The 24,780-nt window shown below is 48.4% G+C and overlaps 1 protein-coding gene across 3 annotated transcripts; it reads right to left on the reverse strand.

Annotated features, from left to right (window-relative positions):
- Window positions 1-122: 122 nt before the first annotated feature.
- Window positions 123-24,707, reverse strand: npr1b (natriuretic peptide receptor 1b). 3 transcript variants are annotated; one of them, XM_077575894.1, is made up of 22 exons: window positions 21,998-24,707; window positions 19,216-19,965; window positions 15,589-15,776; window positions 15,360-15,473; window positions 13,336-13,471; window positions 8,673-8,767; window positions 8,051-8,186; window positions 7,880-7,964; window positions 7,476-7,593; window positions 7,336-7,407; window positions 7,181-7,258; window positions 6,486-6,590; window positions 5,396-5,467; window positions 5,167-5,329; window positions 3,743-3,898; window positions 3,506-3,674; window positions 3,279-3,425; window positions 2,544-2,667; window positions 2,083-2,151; window positions 1,852-2,026; window positions 1,235-1,333; window positions 123-509 (listed from the first exon to the last, which is right to left on the reverse strand). In XM_077575894.1, exons 2-22 carry the CDS (start codon window positions 19,952-19,954, stop codon window positions 364-366), a joined length of 3,186 nt encoding a protein of 1,061 aa, XP_077432020.1. In that variant the 5' UTR covers window positions 19,955-19,965; window positions 21,998-24,707; the 3' UTR covers window positions 123-363. The 3 variants fall into 3 exon arrangements, with proteins under 3 accessions (XP_077432020.1, XP_077432021.1, XP_077432022.1); XM_077575895.1 differs by having other exon boundaries at window positions 19,216-19,982; XM_077575896.1 differs by lacking the exons at window positions 7,181-7,258; window positions 7,336-7,407; window positions 7,476-7,593; window positions 7,880-7,964; window positions 8,051-8,186.
- Window positions 24,708-24,780: the final 73 nt, after the last annotated feature.

Here is a 24,780-nt window from a genome sequence, read left to right on the forward strand (position 1 = left end):
GGGGGGGGGGGGGGGGGGGGTGCAATATGATTGGCTGCTTGCTTGCGCAGGTCGTGAAATGAGACACTTTACAATTTTTTTTCCTCATGTGTGGAGGGCAGAGGAAGACGAGCAATCGACGCTTCCGTTTGTTTGCTTTTTACTTAGCATTAGCATGTTGCTATGTGGTGACAAGAGGAGCTTTGCGCCCTCTAGTGGACACGCCACACGCTTCACTTGATGACAAACTAGTCGATGGCTTCAAATGGGCCCAAAGTCAAAACAATGTCATTGTGGTGAGCATCCGACACTACCGCTTGTGTGGCCGTTGCGATTGGACGAGGCAACCTGAGGTGTGGCCCCGCCCTCTTCCTGCCGCCGCCTTCATTGGCTGTCGCTCTCTCCCAGCAGCCAATAGGTGGTCATCTGTCCTTTGCCTTTAATGTGCAGGTCCCCTCGGAGCTCCAAGTGGAAGCGACCCGACTCCTGCAGGACGTCGCGAGTGGCCGACGACACGTGGATCTTCAACGCTGCACGCACACACATTAGCGGAGCCCGTTATCAATCGCGCTGAAGACAACAAGGAAGTGAAGTTCAAGATGAAAATCAATTGCGATTACTGGCAATTGTTCATCATTGAAATGGTGACGAGAAAACAAATTGGAATAAGAAGTCACTCCTTTGATGTTAAACATCATGAAGAGAAGTTTGCATTTGTCTGCTTGTGCAAGAAGCGGACCAACGAAGCGGCTGGGGGTCATCGGCTGCATGCATGATGGAATCAAAACCAACACGCACAAAACACAACAGACGCCAGGAGCTCTTCGCAATTCCGCTTCTTGCGATGCCAGCTGTCTTGATGCCACAATGTTGTCGCAATGCGCCACCCGATCACGAGGCGGCCATTTTGCATTCACACAACAGCAAAATGTGTCGACGATGTTGTTTCTGAGACGTACACAAATTGGCGAACGTGCCGCAACTACTTCCGGTCTTGACCGTTATTACGATTGCGGAAAGAGCCTCGAGTGCGATGGTTTCTGCACTCACGTGATTATCTTGATGGTTGCGGCCTCAAATTTGCAAGAGGCAGAAAAACGCGATACAACAAAAGGTTGCGTTTATTGCGCCGGGGACGTCAAATTCCCACAAAGTGTCCACAAAGGTCAAGAAAAGGATTGGCGGGGAGCGCGTGTCGTGTTGGCAGCCATGTTGGAGGTGGCAGCTGCTGCAACAATCGCAAAAGTGTCTTCACCTTCTCCGCCGGACTCCATCCTGGACGAGGTGTTGACCGTGTCGCCAAACAGGCAGTAGCGAGGCATCTTCAGACCCACCACGCCCGCACACACCGGACCTGCGCACATGCACACACGTGCTGATTTGTGCACCCGTCATCAAAAACCCCCAAAGACATTTTTGGACTTTCTGTTTCTTGTCATAGCTGAAAGGTGCGACTGCAGCCAGCAAACCGTCAACTGAAAATGAATTTTGCCTTCAAGTTGATTGCAAAAGCATTTTTTTTTTCTCACACCAACTTCTGATTGTTGAGGAGTTCGTATTGTTGAATGATGAGACGACAGCAAATCAAGGACAACGTTGTCCTCGTCAGCAACCGTTTTCAAAATGGCTGCTGACTAACGAGACAAAAGAGCACAGCAATAAAACTCAATGAATGAATCGATTGTCAAAATTGCTGTCGATTCATTTGGTCATCAATTTGTTGTCGCGCTCTTGGTTATTATGTAAATTAGCCAAAATATGAAGTTCTCACTTGGATGCATTTGACAAGACGACTAAAGATTGACAAACTTTCTGAAGTCCACATTTCCTTTCGTTGCTCTCCAGGTGTGCGTGCGTGCGTGCGTGTCTGACCGCTATGTATGCCGATCCTGAGCTTGAGCTGCTCGTCGGGCCGATGTCGTATCCTGAAGGTGGTGACGGCGTCCAGCAGGGCGAGGGCCATGCGCGCCACCTCGGGGCCGTGCAGCTTGCCGTTCCTCACCGGCAGACCCGACACCACCATGTAGGCGTCGCCGATGGTCTCCACCTGGGGGCGCCGCTCGTCAACGCGTGTCGGCGGCCGTGCCTCGGCGGCGCTCTTACCTTGTAAACGTCAAAGTTGTCTATGATGGCGTCGAAGCACGTGTACAGGTCATTTAGCAGCGTCACCACCTGAGGACACGTGCAAAACAATATTTGAAGGATCTCAACTTAAGTACACGTACTTGATGATGTGAAATCCACGTAATGATTGAAAGAGAGAGTTTACAATCCCTTTCTGGTCAAGCTTTTCGACAGGTGTGATGTAACTTCCTGTCCCGCCCCTGACAACATGTCCAGACATGTATAGCAAATGTGCTCATATTGGGGTAGAGGGGGCGGGACCGAAAGTCAAGGAGCGGGGCGGGAAGTGACGTCACACCTGTCAAAAAGTTTGACGAGAAGCGGATCGTAAACGCTCTATTGAAGTTCTGTAGTCAAGCGGAGCAAAAGTCCGCCCGCCGTGGAGCGGGCCAGCAGCCGCGCAATCACGCAAGTGGAAGGCGCCACCGCTGGCGACTGACCTCCATGGGCGTGCTCTGGGCGGAGATGGCGGTGAAGCCGACGATGTCGCTGAAGTAGATGGTCACCGAGTCGAACGCTTCCGCCTGAACCGTCTCGCCGCGCTTCAACTGCTCCGCCACGGAGCTGCAAGCGCACACACGCACACGCTTAATACGACCCCTCATCTTGTGTGTGTGCGTGCTCGCGTGTGCAGTGGAAGAGCGTTCGGGCCCACCCAGCAATGATGTCATCAAGAAAAAGAAAAAATTTCAGTGGGCGTGACAAACCTTTACCAGAGGTGGCGCCACTAACCCGAGGGGGCTCGAGTGCACTTGCGCGTCTTTTTCACATCACGAAGTCACGGAAGTTGAATCTGCCCGTTTGAAGCACACATTTGAGAAAGGAGGAGAAAGCCAATGAAGTCGCCAACGGACTTTTTTCCTCCCTGCTTGGCAGGCCAGCGACGCAGATTAGTGATAGAAAAGCCCACTAAAGGGCAATTTCATGCGATGGGACCTTTAATGTGGAATGAAGAATTGGAATGAAGTTTCTTCAATGAAAAAGTTACAATTCAGTCGATTGCAAACGATGCAATTGAATCATGTGAAAGAATTCCAATCTTGATTTGCAAGGCAAACTTTTGAAGGGGATTTCCAAATGAGCAGTCGAGTGTGTGCGTCGTGTGGCGTGTCACGCGTGTGCTTCGTGTGGCGTGTCACGCGTGTGCTTCGTGTGGCGTGCGGCGTTGGACTGACTGCGGCAGAATCTGGTAGAGGAGCGTCTCGGCTTTGCGTTTCTCTTCGTGATACGCTTGCGTTCGTTCCTCCACCAACTCCTCCAGGTTGTTGGCGTACTGCTCCATGCGCGACAACAAGTTGTCCAGGATGTTGGTCCGGGACTCCCTGCACGCACGCACGCACGCACGCACGCACGCAAACGTTGGCATTTTGGGAATCGGCTTTTGTTTTGTTTGCTCGCTTACTTGTTGTGCTTGCGCAGCAGCATTCGGATGTGGTTGAACTCGGGTCTCTCCGTGGGCTCCTCGGCCCAGCAGCGCTGCATCAGCTGACCCAGCTCGGGACTGTGCGCGTGCGGGTCCACGCTGGGTCTGAGGCACGGCCATTCGCCCAGCACCACGCGGTCCACCACCTCTGCACGCACGCACGCACGCTGTGAGCAGAGCCCGCCCCCTGAGCCCAGCGGACGCTTGCACTCCGACCTTTGGGACTGAGCGGGTCACCGTCCAGGTAGAAGACCCCCTGGCGTAGCGCCACCTCCTGGAGGACGATGCCAAAGCTGTAGACGTCGCCCTTCTGCGTGCCCTGAGGAGGAGGGGCTTCCATGCGAAGAAGTTCCGGCGCCATCCATAGCCTCTCTGAGGGATGACATCGCACGCGACCGTTCAACATCTGGCCCAATCCCACCCCACCGGCTCAACAAACCGTCTGGAGGTTCGGAGGCTGATTTTGCCATCAACACTCCTCTTAGCCGGCTGCTCACCACGCATACCAGCACCCGCACACTTTGATCCAGCAGTGTTGGGAATCTTTTGGGTCAGCTCGATGGTCTTTTCAAAACTCCGCCTCAAATGAGCCGAATCACCTCATTCAAGTCTCGACAATTCTGAGATGAACCTTTCTTTGTTTTCATCCTCTTTCATAGACGACATCGTCGCATGCGCAGACTAAAAAGGTTCGTTACAGGCTGAAGACGAATCATGTACGGCATCCATCACTAACTTTGAAAATGTTGACACGGAAAAGAAGATGGGAGCAAAATCAGCGCCACCTTCGGGAATTTGGTCAACTGCTGGAATTGGAATTGGTGGTGGTATGCACGGTGAGCAGAGAGCCTAGAACCAGGGCCTTTTATAGATGAATGCGGTGACGAGACAACCAATTGGCACATTTGGTCCTGCATTCGAGGACGGTCGGAAATATCTCAGTTGGTTTTTCCCAGTTAGCAAAATGGCGGCTAGTGATCAATAGTTTTTTATTTGAGTCCTCGCAACTCATTTTGTGCTGCAGCAAATGTGGGCTTCATTATTGTTATTGTTATTCATTTATCTCATTTCATACAGTTCAGTAGTTGACCGTATGATTTCACGCAGGGAAAGAGCGGCCTACTGTCGCGTACGTCAAGTTACCTCAAGTTATATTGAATATTTTCATGAATTAAGAAGAAAGCCATCGCGAGTTTTATACTCCAGTCAATTGTCTCTTAGCATTCGCGGTCTGTGTTTCCAAAAGGCTCCAACTTGTAGACTGACCTCACTTGTTGTCTGTCGCTGAAGTCGGGGAAGTCGGGGAAGCCCCCCGACTTCTACTACTAGTGGGGGGCGTTCCCGTACACACTTCCTGGTTTGAACTCGGAAAAGTCAGATTTCCGACCATCTTGGAATGCAGCCGGCGAAGCTTTTTCATCCCACTACATTTGACGGCGCAACTCCGAACGACGCGTCAAACTTCCGGTTCAGATCGTCTGCGGTTCGGAACCGGGCCAGCCCCGCGGCCGTTTATGGTCGACAAAGATTCCCGACGGGCCTGCGGCGAACTTGAAGCGTCCGGCTGACGGCGAGCACGACGGCGAGCACGACGGCGAGCACGACGGCGAGCACGACGGCGAGCACGACGCGTCACTCACGAGCGTAGTAAGCGTGCGCGTCCTTCGCCGATCGGCCGTCGGCCTGCAGACTGCTCAGCCCGTAATCGGTGATCTTCAGCACAAAGCGGTTGTCCACCACGCAGTTGGACGACTTGAGCTTCCCGTGAGACAGCAGCACACTGTTGTGGAGGAACAGCATGCCCTGCGCGCGCACACAAGTCGCATCAGCAAAACGGAGCAAGGGAAGGCCAGGCAAAAGCAATCAAACCTTGACGATGTCATTGATGAGAGAATATTTGAACATCCAGTCCAGAGTGATGCTGTCGTTCTCCAGGATGTCCTGCACGCACACGCACACGCACACGCACACGCACAGACAGGCGCTGACGTACAAATGGATGCTGGAGGTGAAAAGAAAGGTCAAGAGACAAACTAAAGGGGACATTCCAAAAGAGAGAGGATGTGGACAATATGTCCACAGGAAGCTGCTTGCAATGTCAAACTGCCGATGGATGACGACCTCACATTTGAGGGCTACGCTGACCTTTGGGTCATATTTGCCGACTTCAAATCTTTCCAGCAGACCAGTTTTTTGGGGGAGGGGGAAGAATTCCATGTTGTGATTATCGAGTTAGCCTAGCTAGCAGAAGCTAGCAGAAGCTAGCAGAAGCTAGCACGCCACCATACAGCAAATGGGGAAATGGTGTTAGCATCGCGCTTATTCTGGAGCTGAAGAGGACGAGAACGCGTCTAAGAATGAGGAGGACATGAAAAGCAGCACGCGTGCCGGCCTCCGTTCCGAACCCGCTTTCACTAACGTTGATCAAATGGCTGCGTTTGATCATTTGCATCCACAAACGAGACAAAAAGCAGGAAAGACAACAGACAAGCTTGCCGTGCAAATGACTTGGCGACGACTTCCTTGATCCGGACGCAGGAAGTGGCTTCCGTCCTATCATGACATCATCAACACTCGGCCGTCACTTTACATGAAGTTGCTCATGGCAAAGGTTCTAATCAGCAGATTATGCCGGATTAGTAACGCTCGTCTTCCGTTTGTCGTTGAGGAAGGAATCTCGTCCGACGGAAGCCAATGATATCACACGACGTGTTCTCCAATTTGTTTTGCTTTTTGCAGGTTCCAGTTGAATGAATCCAAAGTAAATTCAAGTGGAGAGAATTGAGCTTTTAAGTGCCGCTCGGTAATAAGGCCTGGAGATTTTCCTGTTTTGACTTTCTCGTATCTCAATAAATGCATGTGATTGCACAGGTAAAGAGAAAAAGCCATACAGGTGTACAAAGAAAAAAAGTTGCGAGCGAGAGAGAGAGAGAGAGGTCAAGATGAGGTCAAGATGTACCTGCAGGCTGCCTCGGGGACAGTATTCCGTGATGATGCACGTGTTTGGAGCGTCGATGCAAGCACCGATGAATCGAGTCAGGTGCTCGTTCTGAACGTCTCTCATCTGCATTGGTTGACAACATCGTCACAATCAGTTACCACTTGATATGTGACGACATCATCGCAAGTTCACAGGTCACCGCGTTAAGGCCACGCTATGGAATGCGCAGCACAAAGTTCAAAGAAAAGCCACAGTGGCGAAATTCAACGCGACACAAAAGACATCATTCTAAAACGTTGCAATGACATCATGCTAGCGACAGGCATTTTTCAAGCGCTTCAAGAAACAGGCAACTCTTTTTCAATTTAAAGCGACGATGTTAAACGTCCAGCGCAACAAACGTTGAACTGGCAATGTAAATGTGTCCAATGCAAAATGAAGGAGAAACCAACAAAAACGAGATTGGGTCACATCTGAAGCGATGCCGAACCTGCGTCGCCTCCGGCATCACAAAACAAACCAGAAGACGACAAATATCCTGATCCTGTTTGTCAGCTTCCTGTTTTGCCGTCTGGGCCAAAGTTGACAGCAGAGGGCGCTGTTGGCCTCTCAGTGTGATTTCTCCAAGCCGTTGTTTTTTGATGCAACGTCTGCTACACGGCGGTCAACTTTATACCACACGGGAAAGGTTCGACTCCTCCTCCAACACTCACATGTTTGAGCTCAAACAGGAGCTTCCTGTTCAGCTCCACGCGTTTCCTGTCGATGTACTTGATGGCCACGAAGTTTCCCTGCGGCGAGCAAGCAGGAAGAATTGCCAATCAGCGCTAACGGGCGATGCGCACTCACGGCGCCGCCACAAGCTGACCTTGTAGTAGCCCGTCTTGGCAAACACCTGCACGTGGCCGTCCGTCAGCAGGGAGCCGTAGGTGGAGCCTCTCTGCGGACAAAGACGAGGCGCGGTCAGGCTGGGGGTCACGCGCGCACGCCCGCTGGCATGAGACCAACCAGAGACAGCGTCATCCTGCTGCCGCTGCGGAGCACTTTGTCCACGTTGCTCATGTGGATGTCGTCCCAGGAGATCCGCCACAGCTGAGCCACCAGCTCCTTCTCCAGCTTCATCCGCCTGCAACCGACATTTGCCGCACTTTTCAGACATTCCTTGCACTTTAGTCGCGTTTCTTCCACGACGACAAGCGCTCCAACGCTTGTTTGGTGCTTTGCCCTAAGCGGCACTTTTTTCTTCTTCTGGAATAAACAATCAAATCCAACCAGACTTTTGGGAAAACTCTTCCCAGGTCTCTGTGACGAGCACGAGCGCACGTTTAGCTCGCGTTTGAAAGCTGGCATTATTTGCCGTCTCCAGCAGGGGGAGCACTTGAGTCAGCAGCAGAAGGGCCTCGATGGCTCACCTGTAGATGAAGATGGCGACTGTCAGGCTCATGATGAGGATGAAGAAGATCACCATGGACACCATCTGGTGAATGGTGATGGTTTCTGTCGACACAAAAGCAATCAAGTCAAACGTGTCTTTGTTTCCCTTTTTGTTTCGCTTGGGCGCGAGTGCGAACGCGTCGACGTACTGCTGTTGCAAGCGGGTTTTTCGTTCTTGAATCCGCACACGGGAATGTCAGGAGGAGGACCTCGTCCCGGCCAGTGCAGCGATGTTTCGGGAATGGCCGTCAGCTGCTCTTCTAAAGTGTTGTAAACCAGCACCATCTGGAAGCAGCATCACATGCCCACGTCACGCACGGCCATCTTGTTTTTCTACGCCGTCGCTCGGTTGCCGTATCGTCAGCCGTGACTTTGACATGCAGCAAATCCTGACCTACATGATCTTTCCGTCTCTATTTCCTTCTAATTGCAGACTCCTGCCCTCCTGAAAGGGGTCATCGTCCTCCATTTTTATCCCGTGCGTCTCACTGATTTGTTGATCCTCTCCTGATCCTTCAATGTCGCTTCCTTCCTTCTTCTCAGCATCCTCATTTCTCTCTTGCCTCTAAAATGCCTCCTTGTTCATATGTGGGCCGTACAACAGTAAAGGTCGTCCTGATTGAATCGGCGCAAAAAACAAAAAGTCGACTTGCATCTCTGATTCGAACGTTAACTATTTGTTGAGGAAGTCAAAAATAGCCAACATATCGCTGGTCTCGCTACGCATGCGCACGGACGAGTGACAGGAAGTGATGGCGTGCGCGCGCGTACCTGGAAAGCGCTGCTGTTGGTGTCAATCATGTCCCACAAAGCAAAGTCGGTCTCTCGATCTCCATACTCGTCCAGCTGTAATGTCCCAGTCACACCTGAAGGCATCATGATGATAATAATAATAATAATAATAATGCATGGGATTTATATAGCGCTTTTCTAGATTCACACTGTGGCGGCGGCGGTGAGCTACTTAAGTAGCCACAGCTGCGCCAGGGCAGCGTGACAGGAGGAAGCGTGGCTGCCGGTGTGCACCTACGGCCCCTCCCGCCACCACCAAACATTCGCACCTTCCATACACACGACGACACATGACTTGTGTGGGGATCGAACAGCCCACCTTTATATATATATATATATGTATAAAGTCCTTCCAAGTGTTGCTGAGCGTGCCGCTTGCGACAAGTAAAAAGTCCCACGTGCAAACCTGAGACCTGTTGCCTGGCAACAGCAGCATGTAAATCAAAGATAAGGAATTAGGAACATTACATCTGACAGCAAACAGGAAGTGACTTGTCTCAGCCCGCCGTGGCCTATTTTGTCCGGGAGAACAAATTGTTCCGAGTGACACAATGAGATTGGCGAGAGTGGGCGGGCTGTCGGCGTGATGGATGTCCCCGGGGAGGACAAAGAGACGAGCGCTCACTGAGACAACGCACGCCGCTTTCACGCCGGGACACAACATGACATCATCACATTTGCCAGCAAAACACTCAAACGTGTCGCCACCTCATCGCCGCAAAATCAAAGTGCGGCCCGGCGGGACACCCAATTGGGCCCGCGGAGGACGAGAACATGTTGACGACTACTTTTCAAATCAAGTAAGTGTAGTTGCCACTTTTGTCCACTGGAGGGGAATGAAGTGGTTGCTTTGATATGGAGGCACTTGTGAAAACCGAAAGACGACAAGTTTCAAACTTTACGAAAAAGAAAATGGTCTTCTAATGCGAACCTTCAGTGGAAATAGTTCAAGGCACTAATAGATGCAACATTAGAAAGTTGTGACCAAAAAAACGTTGCCATTCCCTCCGTCAAATACAGCATTCAACAAATGTTGTTTGGGGAAAGGATGGCCCAGATGAAGGTCATTTTCATATTTTCATTCCTTTTCATGTGAAAAGTCGATTTGATGGAACCAATTCAACTGGTTTCTCACTGGATTGACATTTTTCACGTCTCTGTTGGAAATACAAACGCCGATTCAATGCAAACAATGGTCAGTCGGACAGTTTTCGGAAGAGCCGCCGTTGACCGACGACACCAACACGCCTCCTTCGCCACCTCGTGCGCTCAAGTGTCCGTTGCTGGGAAAGAAAGCAACCTGTGTGTGCGTGCGTGTGCGTGTGCGTTGAGAGACAGCACGCTGAAGGTGGTTTGCGTCACGCTGTGAAGACATTTCAAACAAACCGAGTGACACTCGTGATGGACGACAAACTAAAGCAAAGAGTCGGAATGAAGTACAAGTAAAGCGCAACACACATGCATGCACACGCACACACGTGCCGACATGAAGTCATCGGGGCAAGTAACGATTCGGACCAGATGTGATGTTCCATAAGTCCGTGTTAAAAAAAACAATCAATCAAATAATTACTTTTGCCTTTTGGCTCATTCCGCCTCAAATCAAAAAGCTTCTGTCATGATCTTTGTTTGGGTTTGTTTTATGGGTCCTGTTTTGCTTCGTCAACGTCTGGTCAAGTCGTATCATGTCATGCGGGTCCCCGGTGTCGTCCCCGGTGTCGTCCCCGGTGTCGTCCCCGGTGTCGTCCAATGGGCTCCCCAAGCCACGCGCGTCATGTCCAGGTGTCTCTCGTCACGACGTGTATTGATGCTGCGTTCCAGGATGGTCGCAAGTCGGATATATCCCAGTTGGGTTTTCCCACTTCCAACCGGAAAGCGTTCGTGGCAAAAGTAAACAACCAAAATGGCGGATAATGAAAAATAGTCTTTAATTTTGGTCCTCAGTAATTGACCGTTTCATTTCATGCGGAGAAAGAGCGGCATACTCTCACGTACGTTGTGTTACGTCAAGTTAGGTCAAATATTGATGAATGAAGACCGCTTTCAGAAGTCGGGTCCTTTTGTTTTTTCCGGGATTTCAGAGTTCAAGGGGACGTTCCCGTACGCACTTCCTGGTTTGAACTCGGAAAAGTCCGACTTCCGACCATCCTCGAAAGCAGAATTGGTTCCAGCTTTCTTTCAGTCCTTGTCGAGTCATCGTCTTTGTCACACCCTGTCCCTGTTCCTGTTCCTGCTCCTGCGTGTCCTGCCTGTTTAAGTTTAGTACTACTAGTGAATTTTGGTTTGCACTTTGCTTGCCTTTCAAAGAAATCCCGTTTAAAAGCACACCTGCCTCGCCTCGCTCTGCTTCTCTGCGCTCGGGTCCGCAACCACCGCAAACCCGACAGCTTCCAATTTGAGTGAAATTTTGTGTCGGCGAAATTCGTAGCACGAAAAGCCAACATTCCAAATTTCAGCTCGATTGGATCTACGGTTTGCTGAGATTGAAATGTTTGCACTTTTATTTGACAAAAAGGGGCGTGGCCACCAAACCTTTAATGGCTTTTTTCCCACTTCAAAAACGAGAACTCATTGTTGCAAAGGGGAAATCCGAATCTGCTGTTTGTTTTTGCATCACAGTACTTTTGACATCAATGAACGTTTGGCCAATATTTTCACCTTGAAATTCCCAATAAGGGACACGGCCAACCTCGATAACACACGATCGAGTACAAGCCCGCCTCACAGCCTCGGGAATGCTTTGCATTGGAATTCTCAAGTTCAAAACTCGTCCTTTAGGACAATCTTTCTCAGATCCTCGTTTCTATTTCTATTTTGTTTCCCAGGGAAAAATCACCCAAAGCATACGTCCATATTTCTGGACACAAAACTATGCAGGCCACATCCTGTTGTTTAGTAGCAAAAGTCCACACAAGTTTTCAGTTCTCACAGGCTGAGCAAGGCCATCATTTGGATTTCCTTTGTGTGCTCCTTCAGCAGCCACTGAGACGGACGCTTCTCCACGGAATACTGGAATATTTTCACCTTTGATCACATCGCATGCGCTCTTGGCTGCCAGAGACGTCGAGTCCAAAAGTTTCCATTTTCAATTGTGACTTGGGCCCGACTCGGACGCGTTTGGACAAAGTCGCTCAACGCCATCAAGGACGTCAAGCAACGTCTCACGAGTTTGTGCGCTCTCATGGTTGGATTGGCCTGCCGGAGGAGGTCTTGACGAACCCTCGTGGAGCAGCCAAGACCTTCTTCTACTGGCCATCGACCGACGATTCCTCATTTTGAGCGTGCGATGGTGATCGTTTGCAAGCAAGCGGCCCCTAGTGGACGAGGAGGAAATGACAGTAAACGCTGCACTTTCCATACCACTTATGACAGATGGGACTTTTTTTTGCTTCTCCGTCAGGACTGATTGACGTACACTGATTGGATGTTTTGACATTTCTGAAGGAAGTTTACGTTTCACATCTACATTCATTGGAGTGGAAATGAATGAGAAAAATAATGAGGCGTATTGCATGCACTTGAAAAACAACAATTGCTTTTTGGACAAATTTTTGGGGGGAGCTTTTTTTTTTTTTAATTCGTTTTATGTTTTTCTGAATATTGCTTTTCTATTCAGAAAAAAGGGGGGAAATTATTCAAAAAATTTTGAAGAAAAATATTCAGAAAAACAGAGCTGGTGCTTCTGTTTTTCGGATTTTTTTTTTTTTTTTACCTCTGAACTCAAAGTGACTTGTTGAGACTCGCTAATAGCAGTTTAAAAAAATAAATATTTTTTTTTAAATTAAATATGGGAAAATGAGTCAGGAAAACAGAAAAAAATATTCAGAAAAACAGAAAGAAAAATACTCCAAAAAACAAAGCTCCCCCCCAAAAATTTGTCAGAAAAACAGGACTTTTTTTTCTTTTTCAAGTGAATGCAATAACACTTCCAGTTTTTTGTTTTTATTCTAATTGACACCTCGGGCTCCATTTTTTGGTCTTGTGTCGTTAAGGTAGTCATTGTGACTTCAAGGTCAAAATATACGTCAAAAGGCTTGTGACGAAAAACGATTTGCCCTTTCTAGAGATATCTTAAGTTTTTGAGATGGGATCAGTGGTTGCTGAGAAAAGCCATTTGAAATTTGGCGGCCACGCCCATTTTCATCAACAAGTGAAAAACAAATATCAAACTGCAATATCTCGGGAACTTTAGTTTGGATTTCCTTGCTACGATTCAGCTATGCACAATTGACAGTGCATGTACGCGAGGCGGCTCGTGATACGAGCACATTCACGAGCGAGTTTTTGCAGAGACAAACTTTTTTGCCTTGAGTTACAAACACCTCAACATGACAAGACCCGTTGGTGGCTCTCGTGCACATTAAGGGCGCTGGTCAACTGACACCACAGAAGAAGATCAGGCAAGGACAATACATTAGGGACAGCAATGCTTTGCACTCACATTTGGAGAGCAATCGTTGTGACGAAAATGGAGGATGGAACGGATTCAGGAAAACGGGCCCAAACACAATGCTTGTTTTTGACTTTTGCCAAAAGTCAAGACAAAAAAAAAAAAAAGAGATGTTGCATGCACTGCAGCAAAAGAAAAACGATGCTAAGAAGGAAGGAGAGAAGGGAGGAAAGGTTCTTGTTTGAAACGGACCGTGAAAGGTTCTGTTCCACATTCGCTGGGTGACCGCCGTCCCCGGAGGCCGCGTGCGGGTCCCGGTCATGGTTTCGTTGAGCGCGTGCGTGTAGAGCATCAGGCCGTCGTAGAAGCCTCCGGCGATGATGTTCTTCTGCAAGATGCAAAGATGGCGTCATGCAAACGTCCTTCGCTGGCTCTGCCTGCTGCAAAGCAGAAGCACTTTGAAGACTTGCCGACATCGACGCTAACGCCCTTTGCACAAATCATATCGCATTTGTTGACAGGGAGTGAAAAAGAATCTTTCCCTAACGTGGAGTGTGTGGCGGGAAAATAAAGCCCCGGGCCTGGCATAGAGGAGAATCACCGGGAAAATAAATAAATAAATATATATAAATTTGCCCATATGTGAGCAGTAGAATTCTGTTATTTTTCCACTCCAAGCCAGGCCTGGTTTGTATGCGGATATAAATCAGATGTGGATCATCGGGCCCAACCATGATCCAAAGGGACCCAAAAGACGGAGCAGAAAAGAAGATGAGGTGAAATCTTTGCCTCATGTTGGCGCCGCTCGCACGAAAAGCCGGAAAAAGCCACAAAGGAGTCGTCAGGACGAGCGAAGGTCCATATTTCCGTCCGCTGTGTTTTGCGTGTCACTTCATGGACGCATTGCAGCCACATTTGCTGTGGTTCTGAGCGGCATTTCAAAAGTCCAAAGTGGGCCCGCCGCCCCGCCTGCAGTGTCAGCGTACCTTTTAGCATTGACAGAAATGCAACTAAGTGGCGCCGATTCAGCGTTTGTCTCCGCGATTCCCCCCCGCGCCGTGCGTACCTTTCAGCCGTCTGCTCGTTGTGGGTCATTTTATTGTCATTTAAAATAAGAATTTGCATCTTGGTCTGTTCGGTCCGGCTAAATAAAGCTGAAAGAAAATTGGGATTAAAAAAATCCTTTCCTTTCCATCCCTTTATTAAGAAAAACAAGACTTCAGAAAATGACGACAAACACGGCCTGGCTGGGAACACGACATTGAAAGTCAAAACCAAACATTGAGCCTTTGCTGGACCAATGGCGGACGAGAGGGACATCAATGCTGGACAATCGTCCCGCCGCATCCAACTCCTTTAGATTTAGTTGTAGTTTTTGCTTGCTTGTTTTGGGTAATGCGGTTTTATTTTGTTGTTGTTTGTGTACATTTATTTTTTAATAATAATAAATACATTTAAAAAAAACTTTGGGCGAAAGAAAATGGGACAAATCTGGCAGAAAATGATTGAATTGAATGAGAATTTCTTTCATTTTCTTTCGGCTTCATCCGTCCGGAATTTCACAAACAAGCCGAATGTTTTGAATGTCGTCGAGCAACACGCGGATTGCCGTCAATATGCTGAAAGATGCGGGAGGGATCAACTCAATTCCTCCAAATCTCTCTTTCTTATCCCAGGTGGCATTTGGAATTGTTTTGTTGCTTTTTGTTTGCGATTGGATCAGCCCTCACACGACTCTGCTGTCCGTCATCAGCCGGCGGCGGCGACGAGTGATGAACTTCTCCAGCGCGTCGCACCTCCGTACGCTTGTATATGTTCAATGTCAACTCAGCTTTGGCCACACATGAGAATATGCAAAACAAACACACAATCGCCACTCAAGCCTGACTTTGTGTTTGCTGACATTTATTGCGCTCCCCGATGTGTGTGCGTGTGCGTGAGAGAGGGAGAGTTAAGCTCATTAGCGTCTCTCAGCTGTCTGCTACTGATTAACTGGCTTTACAAGCAGCCTGACAACCTGCTCACTCCACACACACACACACACACACACACACACACACACACGCACACACACACACACACCCTTTGTGTGTGTGCGATAAGGGAGCAGGGTAGTGCAGTAATGCGATTACGTGTATTGCTGCATGGAGCAAAGTGGCCGATAGCGAGCGCTTGTAAAGATCAGTGCAACATTTGGATGGGCATTAACGCACGTTAGCTTAGCTTTTAGCGCAGAGTGGAAAGCACTACTTGTATTTGTGCGCGTCCGAACTGACCAGCGAGTCGTCAATGGTGTAGTTGAACATGCGCTTGGCGTCCATCTTCAGCTTCTCCACAAAGTCCTTGTACTCGGCGTTCTGCGGCTCCCGATACGTCAGGATCTTAACGCTCTGACGAGACAAGGCACGTCGCCATGTCAGTGACGAGACAACATCCAAGCCGCGTCATCGCGGCAACATCGCGTGCGTGACGCGACCCAAACGTGAAGAATGACAGCGGCGTCACCTGGAAGGCCTCCTTGGCCACGCCGTCGTCGAGGTCGCCGCGCGCCCACGGCTGGCGGTCCTGCGACTGGAGGCTCTCGCCAAACACGTCGATGAAGAAGAAGACGTACTGCTCGTGGGGAAGGTCGGCGCGGCGGAAGTGCACCATCAACCTCCTGAACACATCCGGCGAGCAGCACACGAACATCACTGGGGAAAACATACACACAAACGCACACACTTTGAATGTCTGTGTGTGTTTTCTTTTAAAATATCACATTTGAGATTTTGAGCCATACGCGTCCTTAATCGTTTTTGCAAGATCAAGGTGTGTGGTTTTTTTTTTTTAAACACGTGGAGAAGTATTCACAGCTTTTAGTGTAACGCCAGATTTGGCTTGTCATAAAATGTTTAAGTTAACATGAAAAATGAGTCGCTTCTCCTAATTGTACGGAACTGTCCATACTATATTTGGGGCAATGTATAGTTTTGTAAATGTTTGCATTTGTTTTTCATATTTCTGGGCTAAAAGGTTCGCATTCTTGACCCTTTTTTTTGTCTAATATTTTCATACATTATTTGTCTTGTCATTTTGTATTTACAGTTCCCATTTGGTGTGTATTATGTAAGCTACAGGTGCGATTTTGCGCTTGTGGCCCCAGCTGGACTTCAATTCGGCTTTCAGAACCTCTCGAGTGGAAAGATGATGCACCGGACCTCAAGTTGGATCTCTGCGGCAAAGGCTGTGAACATGTCCTGGCGCTGATTCCTTCGCGTTGTTGTCGTTTTGAAAATATTTGCAAAACACAACATTGCCGTTATGGGCTCAAAACTGGAGTGGGAAAAAAATGAACGGCGGCTTCCCTTTTGGGCTGAGGCCGCAACACAAGAAAAGCGCCAAAAGCCAAGACGTGCACGCGCCTGCCACTGCGTGATTTGCTGAGGCGTTTGCGTCAAGTTTCAACGCGGCATTTGGCGTGAGCTGGCAGAGGTATTGCTAGTGCGAGACATCTCTCGTCTTCCTCCCGTGCGTCAGGAAGTCTCGGGAGCGGCGTCACTGGTGCTGCTGATGTGCCTGTTCCAGCGCCTCTATTGTTCCACCGGCAGGAAGTCAGCAGTAAAAGCGCGCGCACACGCACACGCACACACACGCACACACACACGCTGCAAAAACACTAAAAGCTTGGCTGCACCCCAACACTGGCCTAAAATAGTTGCCATTGATTGGCTCCTCCCACTATGACACGTGGCAATGTGTGTGTATGCGAAATCGCTTGTCATCCACTAACATCATCATCATCTTCTTCATCCTCATCAACCTGATCATCATCTTCATCATCATCATCATCCTCACCATCGTCCTCATGACATTCATCATCATCCTCATCATTCTCCTCATCAGAATCATCATCATCTTCACCATCTTCATATTCATATTCATCCTCATCAATTTCATCATCCTCATCATCATCCTCATCCTCATCACCATCGTCATCATTGATTGGCTCCTCCCACTATGACACGCGGCAACGCTCACCATCTGTGATGTCGCTGAGTTGCAGAGCTTCCTTTGTACAAAAGTAGTGCTTTGCTGCCACTTTGCGGCATCTTGGTGCCAAGGAAGTATGATGGAGAAAGAAACGTAGCGCTTTGCTATCTTGTGGAATCCAAAGGCAATTAAAAAGCTTTACGGAAGACGTCAATTCTGTGCAGATTGTTGACGATTACGGCAGGGTTTGGTCCAGTGATGTGTTGTGAGCCGGCAAGAAAAAGTTGAGGTCCGTTTATGCAAAGGAACTTTCGAAATATTCATTCAAAGCAGATGCTGTGATGTCATCGCTTTGCAACTTAACCATTTCAAAACGTACAAAAGGAAAAGACAAAACAAAAAACAAAAGCCAAGCTTGGCATTCCGGCTCCGTTTGTCGTCTCTCGACCAAATGCGCTCACGCCAGCGGAACGGAAAGCTGTGTGTGTGTGTGTGTGTGTGTGTGCGTGCCCGCAAAATTGCTTGTCATCCGCTAACATCTGGCTGTGCATTAATAAGTCACAGTCTAAAATTAGATGCGATGTGTTGAATTTTTTTCACGCTAGATCACGATCCCAAATGAACGCGTGCGGCCGCCATTGCTGCCGGCCGGCTGAAGTGATGTTGGCGCCGGAGTGAAAATGTTGCCAGTTTGCGGCAATAACAATCAAATGTTGTGATGGTGGCGAGAAAGCGGGCGAGTGGAACGAGTGTGTTTGTCAGGAAATAGCTGTACATCTGATAGGCGCGCAGCAGCTTCCTTATAAGGACGCAGGTTGCCGACCTCGGTTAATGAATGTCCTGTTGGGAGGCGGCTGACAATGCACGCACGCGCATGCTGTTTGTCCTCTTCACGTACACGCAACGCTTGTATTTTTGGTGATCCGGCTGACGCGGTTTGCGTGTATTTGTGCTTGGCACACGTTTGTCAACATGTAAAAGCGCCCCCACCTCCAAATTCCCCCAAAACACAACAAATGCTGCAGCATTCCAAGAAAGTGAGCGACCACTTGTGCTTTATTGTGGTTTGTTGTCAAGCCTTTTTCATTGAAGAGCCCAAAATCATTTAAAAAAATCTTGCAACATTTTGCTTTGTCGTACTACGGAATTTGCATTCACTTGGGAAAAAAAATCTAACTTTGTTTTTCTGAATCATTTTTTGTCTGTTTTTCCGTTTTCTAAAAAAAAAAATCCGTTTTTCTGAATATTTGTTTCTGTTTCACACCCTGCTGTCCACACTCTTCCACCTTTCTCTGCGTGACATGCATGCACTTGCAGCTGACAATAAAGCACTCTATTGCACCCACCACAGCAGACTATGCGAAGGAAAAATGTATTCTTTGAGCTGCCAAGATGGTGATAAATATCACAGATAGGATCTATTGTGTCATTTGTTGTCTTCCGCTTTGATGAGATCAAAGTCAGGCACACTCGAATGTCACTTGAAGTCTTGTGTTGGTCGATCGGAAATGAACAATTTCTTCAATTATTATGCCGCTGCCCTTCTTGGCCATTTGTTTGTATATGTGATTGTGTTTTAGTTGTTCTGTAAGGTGGGCTTGAAAATGAAATATACTACTGTTAATATTATTATTGTCATTCAAATGTGTGCCTTTGTTATGAAATACACAAAGCGCCCCAAGCTGCCTGCCGCCATCGATCAGGGTTTGGGGGGGGGGGGGGTTCGGGTGGCTCATGTTTCCACTGCAGCTGCCCTGCGGCAAACATGGCCACTAACGGCGGTGCGTGGCAGTCAACGAGTGCTGCTGTCAATGACAACAAGTGTAGCATTAGCATTAGCATTAGCGTTAACGTGTGTGATCAAGTCATCTGCATACCGAAATATTGATCATCCTCACATTTGCAAATGAATTTGTTGTTGATTTCCTGTCAACTGTTTTGTTGCGCTTGTTGAAGTTCTCCTGAAAGGTGAAACGACGTTCAAAGAAAATCTTGGACTTGATGAGCAATTTCAACCCTGTTGCTTATAGAAAAAATGCAAATAACGCTTTTTTTTTCAAAAAAACATTTTGCTTTGTTTGAGGTTTTTCTTCTTCTTTTCTTTACATCCCATTTGCAACACAAGCGGCCCGTAAAAGCGACAAAGGAACACGCACTGACCTCTGCTCTCGTTCTGTATGTCGGCGAGGATCTGCGCGTAGTCGATGTGCGTGCGGTTCTCCTGGAAGACGCTGTCCACCAGCGTGATGTTGACCCGCTTGAGCTCGTCAAAGAGGCCCTCCACGGCAAAGTAGCACGGCCGGTCGTCCACCTTGTCGTCGCTGAACATCAGCATGACGTGGCGGCGCCAGCCAAAGCGCTGGCAGATGCGCAGGGCGAACTTGCCCAGCTTCTTGTGGGTGGGGCCCGTGTTGGTGATGGACAGGTAGTCGCCGCCGTAGAAGGCCACGGCCGGCGCGCCCGCCGTCACCATGGGCACGTCCCAGTGGGTGGCAAAGAGGCCCACGGGCGACGACGCGTACGAGCACCCGGGCCCGATGAAGGCCCACGGGTCGTGCGCCATCTTCAGGTCCACCGCCATCAGCGGCGCCATCGACTCGGAGCAGGAGCCGTTTTTGTTCTCGCTGCTCTTGAACAGGTAGCTGAGGCGCACGCCGGGCAGCAGGGCGGGATCCTCGTTGACCCGCTGCACCGCCCGCGCCAGGGCGGGGCCCACGCGCGGCCATGCCCAGGGGTAGGCCGTGTTGCTCTCGGGCAGGATGACGGCCAGCGTCACGTTCAGCTGCCGATGCTGCCCGCCGCCGAAGCCCCGCTCGGGATGCGCCAACGCCAGCAGCAAGAGTAGCAGCGGGGCGCAGCGGCGGCTGGAGGGAGTCCTGGGTCCGGAGGGGTTGAACATCGTCGGCGGCCCTGAAGACACCGCACGCCTTCTTCAAATGTCACAGAATTGATTTACAAAACGTCTCATGCGTGGGAAAAAAAGCAAACAAAAAACACCTCAATGTGTCAACACAAAAGCCAGAAATAGCTCGGAAAACGTCTCAAATGTCTCCTACACGTTTCTTCACTGCTCAAAAACATCCTCGCCAAACCCTGACGACATTTGGGTATGTTGAGAATGCTTTCACACATTATTAGCTGCTTTGAAAATGTCAAAGTTGCGTAGAAAGATTTAAATGGCAAGCACATACTGTAAATTCAACAACACACATCTCAAATATATAAAAATCATCAAATGTCCCTGAATTGCATGGACACAACCTTGTGTAAATATCTTGGAAATGTCTCGGAAACCACGCCAAGTCACGGTCCGTCATGTGTTTCCTAAATTGTACTCACAAAGTACTTAATATGTTTTGTAAATGTATCATCAAAAGCTCCAAATGTGTAAAAAGCAACAACTCAGAACTGTCTCCTAAATTCACCAACCCAAACCTCTCAATCAGTGGCACAAACTTTTTCCGGCCAGCAGTACAGAATTTACAGACCAGACGAGGGGGGGGGGGGGGGGGGCGGGTAACCAAATGACCTGCGGACTGGTACCGGACTGCACGGGTCACCACTGCTCTCAATGAATGGACACAAACCTCCAAAATGTCTCCTAATCATCCTTCAAATGTCCCATAAACGCCACGTCTCAGCCACACAAACCACAACACGTGAGTTCAATGATGAAGAAAATACCTGCCAGGCGTGTCCAATATGTGGTCAAATGGCGCTAACCCACATCGTATGATGATGGCGGACATTTGGGTGGACTTAAGCGTCACGTCTCCACACAAACCTTTGGAAAGCGTCTCATCACAGATCCGATCGATGTCTCGGAAACGCATGATGGCAAAGCTCATTAATGGCTGGCGTAATAAAGGTCCCGACACAAATGTCCGTGACGGATGCTCGCCACGTCCAGCACGGTGAGTGCAAATGTCCGGCAGTTAACGAACCATTCCAAAGGTTTAGGACCGAACGACTTCATCAATGGCTTGACTTTCATTAATGAGCACCATTCAACTCTTGAGGTCATGCAAAAAGGTCAACTCATTCTCAGCATCACATTTTGCTCAGAATTCATTTTGGCAGCTGGCTCGGATGAAAAATGCTATCGTATCCTACTAGCAACATGCGGTAGAACTGTTCTATAGAATATATCACTGGTGTCGGGCCAAAAGCTCCTAAGCCACAATTTGCTCAAATTCATATTTTTTTCCCTCCAAAATCTATACAATCGCTCAGTCCACACCTGCGGGTGTTAATTATTGCCCAAACTAGTGTTGAAAATGGCTTGGATGCATTGTTTTGCTTTTGGGCTCTCCTGAATCGTGACCATTTTGGTGGTCCGAGGTCTCACCAGCAATTGAATAGCCTACATGTTGACTTTTGCAAACTTCTCACTGGCATCTCCAAAATGAAACAAAACAATACCCCAAAAAAACATGTTATTTTTAACACTTTAGTAGACCGGTCAGTCATTTGAAAAAGAACATACATTACCTACATTGGGACTGACCATTGGCAGTTGTATATTGAAAAACGATTCCATTAACCAAATTGGGACATTGGACGTTTCTACCCAAACACCACTTAGACTTTGATAGCCAAATTTCAAGAGAATACGAGAAGATTTTCGAAAGCAATACAACACGCCGCTGTTTGTTTACACTGTTAAAGGAAGTACTGTATTTGAACTGCGGAAATATCGGAAATATCAGAAATGTCCGGATGACTGGAATTGCCAATTGCGAACATCCAATGGACGGAGAGGTTCATTTCACCGACTTGACCGCCATTTTGACTTGTGAAGTAAATTCGCAATTGTCAATTGCCTTTGTTGCTGTCTGAGCATGTTCATTTTATAAGCGCAACAATATTAATCAGGGTTCATATGCCATTTGATGTTTTCCATTAAAAACGATATCATATAACAAATAATGTTTGTTCTCACCTCAACGCGTGCGGTTTTGAGTCTTCATTTTGCCCCTTTTGCTGATTTTCCGCGCACAGCTAGCGAAGCAGCTAGCACGCTAGCAACAGGGTCGCTGCCCGCCAAAGCTGACGTCAACGTCGCAACAATTAGTCTTTCAATTTACAAGACACAATCGGTGTCCTCCATCGGCCTCAAAAAAAAAGAGAAAAAGAAGAAGTGAAACACTTTTACTCCTCACTCAAACACAAAATTGTTGTTGAGGCGCCAAATGGTTTTCATGCGTCTTCGAGACAACTTTGACATCAGGCTGCGGCGTGAAGAAGAAGAAGAAAAAAGCACATACAAAAACAAAAAGTCAGGCAGGCGAGACGACCGCCGCAAGCAAACAAAATGAGTCCGGGAATGAAGGACAGGAGGAACGACGGTGGCGTCAAATGAGGCAAATTGTCCTCCGCGGTCTCAATGTACGTCCTGTCCTGTCCTGACCTCCCGCACACACAAGCCAGCGCCACTCGAGTGCGATGAGCGACACCAAAAAGCAACCAGACGACAAACGGGCAGCGGCAGCACGCCAGAAGGAAGCCAGCAAGGGAGGGACAGCAGGAGGAGGGTCGAGGGGAGGAAATGAGCGAGCCGCAAGGAAAGGAAAGGGAAAAGAACAAATGGGAGGAAATGAGATGCAAAGAAAAGATACGTTTGTTCGCCATGCTAGCAAATATTACACTCATAATTACACGTTATCTTTTGAAGCACAATCAATCACTTTCATCAATCACATGATGATGGACATTTGGGTGGACTTCACTTGTCTTTCTATTCTATGTGTGTGTGTGTCTTTCACATGATCTTCATTTTTTGGATTAAAATGTTGAAAGCCTCCAAGTGAAGCGTGTCGTCCGATCGTGTACGTTCAATCATTAATGAAGTTGTTACTTTGAAAAAGTCCCATCGACGCTCTGTCACACTACATACATGTGCACGTGCCAGCATGTCACGTGGCACCTCCTCCAGTGTGGACAGTGTATGTGCCAGTAGATCATTTGAGACTACAAGGACTTTGTTGTACATCGCAGCGGAGCCGAAATAATACAAAGTGTGCAAGAATTGACAAGAGGTGTCTGGAGTTAGTGCCAAAGCACTACTTTTGTCCAGAGGAACGTCCATAACTCCAACGTTTTTACCTGAGCACCAAGATGGCGCCCAAGCACTACTTTTGTCTATAAATCTCCAGAGCTCACTTCAACATGGTTGGCTCCTCGCTGCCACAAGATGGCGACAAAGCACTACTCCGCCCCGATTAAACTCCGCAATTCATTTCAACAGTTTCTTGGCACCAAAATGCCTAAAGATAGTGTCAGTCACTGCTTGTACGGAAAATACACTCCTCAACTCACTCCAACAAAGGTACTTAGTAGAACGATAACATAAGATGATGCCAAAGCACTACTTCATGTGTGTCAATGTCTTCCTTGCAACAAGAGTGCAGCAAGGCACTACTTTTGTCCAAACAAAAGTCCTCAACTCACATATTTCCTGAGCACCAAGATGGCACCAAAGCACTATTTTTTTCTAGATGAAGCTCTTTGATTCACTTCGACAATGTTGCTTGGCACAATTAAGACCCCACAAGATGATGCTAAAGTACAATTTGTTCTCAAAATCAAAGAAAGCAGCACAACAGGTCACATGACACTTCTTGTGGGTTTACATGCATATGCCATGGTGGTGACTTGCGGGTTGTTGCTGGCAGGTGCCTGCGTTGCCGTAGCAAAGGTCAGCATATACGTGCAATGTGGAGATGGCGTTCGGTCCCGGTCCACACACGGGTCCCCGGTCCCGGTGCCGCATGTCGGTGTGTGGCCGCCGGCTCAGCAGGAAGTGCAGGCGCCCCTTGCTGCCTGCCTGCTCAATTATTTAACGCGCTGCTGCTGTGTCATTATTCTTATTGCACACGTACATCATCATCATCATCATCATCATCATCATCATCAAGTATGTAGAAGACGTAAAGGTGTCACATGATTGGTGGACTCGATCGTTGGAGATGAGACGAATGGGCGCGCTGGAACAATTCCCAAAAGATGAAATCATTGCTGCACTCATTCTTCCTTGTTACCGTCTTCCATGTATTCCTGCCTATTGCTTTGCCTGTACTTACAGTATCTTCTTTCCTTTATGACTTCCTAAGCCTTGAACCGAACGCAGTCTTCCTAATACATCTTCCGTCACCTGGCTGTCTTTTTCCAGGGAAGCCCTCAGGATTTGTTCTCCCCTGGGGCTCTAAAAGGGTCTGAGAAAAACCACTGATCCATTTTAGAATCTCAAGTGAAATGTTGGAGGTCCACATCCCTGCTACCCACCGGTACTTGCTCCTCCAACGAGCAATCTTCGGGGCGACTTCCTTTCCTGCCGGGATGCCTGCCACAAGCCTCAAAGCTGGTGAGGAGGTGGCGCCATCTTGTGGCTTTTCAACGCAACTTCATGTCCTTGCTTGGCATGTTCTTCTCCTGTTCTTCCAAGTTCCTTCTCATGTTGTTCCTCGCATTTCGTTCACAAGCGGCTTCTTTGTCTCGCGCTGTTGTTTGCATCTTTTCAAGTGTCTTCGATGTTATTGGCGTGTTCTTACTTGATGGTGTTCATTTTCTCGCCTTCTTCCCATGTTGTCTTCTCACGTTCATCTCACGTTTTGGTTCAATCGCTCGTTGTCAAGAAGTTCTTCACCATTTCATGCTGATGTTCTCATCCGGTTCTGATCTTCTTCTGTCATCTTTTTACATGATGTCATGCAGGTCTTCTCCACC

Source organism: Vanacampus margaritifer, chromosome 9 (genome assembly GCF_051991255.1).
Source record: "Vanacampus margaritifer isolate UIUO_Vmar chromosome 9, RoL_Vmar_1.0, whole genome shotgun sequence".
In the NCBI taxonomy this organism is placed as follows: Eukaryota; Metazoa; Chordata; class Actinopteri; order Syngnathiformes; family Syngnathidae; genus Vanacampus; species Vanacampus margaritifer.